Here is a 5233-nt window from a genome sequence, read left to right as displayed (position 1 = left end):
CTGCACATTCTTCAATAAAATAATATTATACGTAAATCAAATTTTTTTTCTTATTTTTTAACCACACATTTCTAATCAATACACTATTTAAAAATTCATTTTTTCCTCTGAAATGGGGCTCAAACAAGAGCTATAAGTGTCTAAACTGAACATGTTTGACAAAAATGGTTAAACATATCTTTTATCAATATATTTTGTATGATCTACAATTTATCATTTACTTATTATTCACACAAGATTCACAGCTTGCATTTCAATCCAATGACAAACAACACTAAAATTTAAGCCAATGTTCAATCATTATAGAGCTTTGATTTGCATGATTACCCAATCGAAATTAACGTAATTTCAAATCAAATTCTGCCCGTTATCACATTAATCAGCCTATGCCAGTGCTGCCCGCCATATGGCTCTTTCTGCACCACCGCTCGCCGCCGCATCCTCCAATCTCCACCACTTCCTTCCGGCGTCCTCCGACCCTCCCTATAAACTACTCCAAAACCACCCCTGTCTTACTCTCCTCTCCAAATGCAGAAGCATAAAGAATCTCAAACAAATCCACTCTCAAATCATCAAATTTGGACTCCACAACACCCTGTTTGCACTCAGCAAACTTATCGAGTTTTGCGCGGTTAGCCCATCTGGTGACCTCTCTTATGCTGTATCGATCTTCAATTCGATTGAGAATCCTAATCACATTATATACAACTTGATGATTCGAGGATACTCGTTAAGCTCGTCGCCTAGTTCGGCTCTAATTTATTACATAGATATGCTTATTTTGGGTCTTCAACCAAATTCTTATACATTTCCGTTTGTTTTTAAATCTTGTGTAAAGCTCATGGCTTTAAATATGGGAAAACAAATTCATGCCCATGTATTGAAACTTGGACTTGAATGTGATGTGTTTGTACATACTTCACTTATCAACATGTACGCTCAGAATGGGGATTTAGATGGTGCACGGATGGTGTTTGATAAAGGGGATTTTAGAGATGCAGTGTCTTGTACAGCATTGATTACTGGATATGTCGCTAAGGGCTACATTGATATTGCTCGTAATCTGTTTGATACGATTCCCATAAGAGATGTTGTATCGTGGAATGCTATGATATCAGGGTATGCTCAAATTGGCAAGTTTGACGAGGCTCTGATCTTATTTCAAGAAATGAGGAAAGCAAAAGCTACGCTGGATGTGAGCACATTGTTGAGTGTTCTTTCCGTATGTGCTCACTTGGGCGCTCTTGAAATAGGAAACTCGGTTAGATCTTGGATTGAAGATCATGGTCATGATTCAAATCTTCGCGTTGTTAATGCTTTGATTGATATGTATGCAAAATGTGGTGATCTCGATATGGCGTGGACTTTGTTTGAGAATTTACAAGAAAAAGATATTGTCTCGTGGAATGTTATGATTGGTGGTTACACGCACATGAGCAGTCATAAAAAGGCGTTGGAAGTTTTTCGTCAAATGCAGCTTGAAAATGTAGAGCCCAACGATGTTACTTTCTTAAATGTTATTCCAGCCTGTGCGCATTTGGGTGCTCTTGATATTGGTAAATGGATACATGCTTATGTCAATAAGCATCATCAGGACTTCACTAATGCCTCGCTATGGACGAGTCTCATGAATATGTATGCGAAATGTGGAAGCATTGAAACTGCCAAACAAATATTTTACAGCATGGAAACAAAAAGTTTGGCATCTTGGAATGTTATGATATCTGGGTTAGCGATGCATGGAGATGCATATAAGGCAATTGAGCTTTTCTCTGAAATGTGCAAAGAAGGATTCCAACCGGACGAGATCACCTTTGTTAGTGTTTTATCAGCTTGTTGCCATGCTGGTTTGGTTGATCTTGGTCGCCAATATTTTAATTCCATGATCCAAGATTATAATTGTGCCCCGAAATTGCAGCACTATGGATGTATGATTGATCTACTAGGCCGAGCAAAACTGTTTGATGAAGCAGTGACCCTGATAGAAAGAATGGACATCGAGCCAGATGGTGCTATATGGGGTTCTCTGCTCGGGGCTTGTAGAATCCATAACAATCTTGAGATCGGGGAATATGCCGCCAAAAATCTTTTTAAATTGGAACCTAATAACCCTGGAGCTTATGTACTTTTGTCAAACTTATATGCAGGCGCAGGTAGATGGGATGACGTAGCAAGAATAAGAACATTTTTGAATGACAAGGGAATGAAGAAAGTTCCTGGTTGCACCTCCATTGAGGTCGATAGTGTTGTCCATGAGTTTCTTGTCAGCGACCGATCACATCCACAGAGTACTGAAATCTATAACATGCTTGATGAAGTAGATAGGCTTTTAGAAATGGCTGGGCATATACCCGATACATCCGAGGTGCATTATGACGTGGATGAGGAGTGGAAGGAAGGTGTACTATGTCAACACAGCGAGAAATTGGCGATTGCTTTTGGTTTGATCAATACAAAACCTGGGACAACCCTACGGATTGTTAAGAATCTTCGTGTATGTGGTAATTGCCATACAGCCACAAAGCTAATATCAAAGATCTTCAATAGGGAGATTATTGCTAGAGATCGCAACCGGTTCCACCATTTCAAGGATGGTAATTGTTCATGCATGGACTACTGGTAAAACATTACAGCTTGAACAGAAGAAATTTGTGAATGTCATTTTGTAATTCTGTAATTCTGTAGATACACAAATGAATCAATTGAAATCTCTGTTCTTATAATTTGATGACCAAAAGAAGATTATTGTCCAATGCAAAACCTTATATTTCATTTAGTTGAGAGTAGAGAAGCATAATATACCTTTCCCCTCTGATCTTAATTTGAGAACCTACCGGCCTGAGAGTATTGACATTGTAACCGAGTAACTCGATGTGGAAGGAATATCACTATTCATTTGGTAATTTTTCACTAGACCAAATCTAGGCTTGGGAGCACAACCAGGATCAGCTGCCTCTTCATCAACTGATAACAAATCAACAATAAGCATTTGAGTGTCGGGTGGGTCTTCGACCAGTACACGCCCCTCGAGCATTTCCACAACCATAGCCATGCTTGGCCTAAGCTTGGCCTTCTCTTGTATGCACCACAAAGCTGCACAGACCAGTCTCTTTAATTGCCTCTCATTAACCCCTCCATCTTCAACCAACCTTGGATCAACAATTTCCATAAGTTTCCCATCTTTCAATTTCTCATTCACAGTCTTTGGGAAGTATTGAAACTTTTTTTTCGACTTAGCGTTGCCATTTTCGAGTACACGGACGTTTCTTCGTCCACCGATAATCTCTAACAACACCATTCCATAGCTGTAGACATCACATTTCTCAGAAACTCCATTCTCCAAGAGCCATTCAGGAGCCAAGTAACCTCTGGTCCCACGGATCGTCGTCACAACTCGACTCTCATCTCTTCCTTTTAGCTTCGCAAGCCCGAAATCTGACACGAGCGCGTGATAATCATGGTCGAGAAGTATGTTTTCCGGCTTCACATCTAGATGTAGTATACAAGATCGACAATCGTGGTGCAAATAAGAAAGGGCTTTCGCTACATTAAGAGCAACTATACATCTTGAATCCCATGTCAGACAACCACTACGTCGACCACAACTTGCCTCCTTGGGGAAAATCCAATTATCTAACGAGCCATTATGAATGAAGTCGTAAACAAGGAAACGAGGACCGCCCGACGGGACACAATACCCAAGAAGGCGAACGAGGTTTACGTGTTGCACGCTAGCAATAGCTGCAACTTCTGATTTGAATTCCTTCTCCCCTCTCTCCTCTCCTTCGATCCTTTTTACTGCAACTGCCGTCCCATCATTGAGTATCCCTTTAAAGACTGAAGCCGACGCCCCACGTCCTACCATAGATCGAAAGCCATCCGTCGCTACTTCCAAGTCCCGATACCGGAACTTTATCGGAACTCCGGCAACTTTCCTCAGAAAACTGTACTCGATTCGAAGCTCCCGGCCTTCCGAATCGAACTGCCGTTCGAGTTGTTTTCGTCGAGCGGTAAAACGAAACCGGATTACTATAACTGCAAAAACTGCTAGAATTGCTGCTATATCAGCTCCACATACAAGGAAAAATGTCTTGGAAAGTTTCAAGAATAAACGAGCAATGATAATGACAATTACGAGCAAAATTACAATGGAAAATGCAATCAAATTTGCCTTTTTGTCTTCCATCAATTTTGCATTGCTGTTATCAAGAATAAACGAAAATTTCTTCTTCTGATTTTCATGTTTGTTGGTAACTGAAATACATTAAAAAATAAAATAAAATCAAACACTTGTAATAAAATTTACTTGCTTATTTTCTGGGAAGAAGAGGTACAATGATCGTGCAATATTTTATTTATCCGAGTTGCAACGTAGACTATAAAGAAATAAAGAACGTTCATATTGGCCAAATTGATTGACTATACACAAAAGACCATTTGTTTTTGTGTATTTTTCTTCCCCATTTAACTGACAAAGTCAATGGATGTTCACCTAAGTTATCTGTCAATAATCCTAATTAAGCAAAAAAAAAAAAAAAAAATTCCTTTTTTGCTTTTAGAATTTGCTATTTATACATAAAAATGGTACATAAGCAGTAACCGAAAATGAAGTGGAAGGAAAAGATTGAATGAAAAATTTTATATGGAAATTATGTAATTTCTTATGTAAATTTTAATATATATGTAGCAAGGTTCGTTTGTTTAACCCTTCTCCATATTCATCCAATTGACCTTTTGAAAATCGTAATTTTATGGAAGCTTCTTATTGCAGGAGTAATTAATATTTAGCCCAAATTTGATCAGATTTTAATTTACTTAAAAACTTAAAGTCAACAATTAATTTTAATCAAATATTTCATGTAATCCACGTCTTTTCAACCACACATTTTATCAACTATTATTAAAATATACTAAATACTTATTTTAATCTATATCGAATAAGGGCTTAATCTAAATGTATTACATAAATATGAAAATGACTCAATAGTCTAACTTTGACTTTTTGAATAGGCATACAAATAATGGCCTGAAAAATTAGACAAATCAACTTATTATTTTTGGGAATATGATATATCGAGTCAACCTGTGTAATAAATGTGTGTATATCCACAAATACATTATACACAAAACCCTAATCAAGGTTGTGGCTATTAGAAATCCATGACCTTGCCAAATAGCTGTCTTTGAAATTATTGTCTTTGAAGGACCATATTGGTGAGAACATTTATGACGA

General features: G+C 37.8%; 2 protein-coding genes across 2 annotated transcripts; one reads left to right on the top strand and one right to left on the bottom strand.

The window, feature by feature from the left end:
- Positions 1-294: 294 nt before the first annotated feature.
- On the top strand, positions 295-2753 carry LOC111407938 (pentatricopeptide repeat-containing protein At1g08070, chloroplastic). The gene has a single exon (XM_023037664.1). It carries the CDS (start codon positions 407-409, stop codon positions 2621-2623), a length of 2217 nt encoding a protein of 738 aa, XP_022893432.1. The 5' UTR covers positions 295-406; the 3' UTR covers positions 2624-2753.
- On the bottom strand, positions 2699-4392 carry LOC111407940 (probable receptor-like protein kinase At5g20050). The gene has a single exon (XM_023037665.1). It carries the CDS (start codon positions 4184-4186, stop codon positions 2831-2833), a length of 1356 nt encoding a protein of 451 aa, XP_022893433.1. The 5' UTR covers positions 4187-4392; the 3' UTR covers positions 2699-2830.
- Between the last annotated feature and the right edge of the window lie 841 nt (positions 4393-5233).

Source organism: Olea europaea, chromosome 13 (genome assembly GCF_002742605.1).
Source record: "Olea europaea var. sylvestris chromosome 13, O_europaea_v1, whole genome shotgun sequence".
Classification (NCBI taxonomy): domain Eukaryota; kingdom Viridiplantae; phylum Streptophyta; class Magnoliopsida; order Lamiales; family Oleaceae; genus Olea; species Olea europaea.
Note: the sequence above shows the minus strand (reverse complement) of the source record. Positions and strands in the feature narration are given on the sequence as shown.

Coding starts and splice junctions, on each gene's coding strand:
- LOC111407940 (XM_023037665.1), bottom strand. CDS start 4,186: ATGGAAGACAAAAAGGCAAATTTGATTGCATTTTCCATTGTAATTTTG.
- LOC111407938 (XM_023037664.1), top strand. CDS start 407: ATGGCTCTTTCTGCACCACCGCTCGCCGCCGCATCCTCCAATCTCCAC.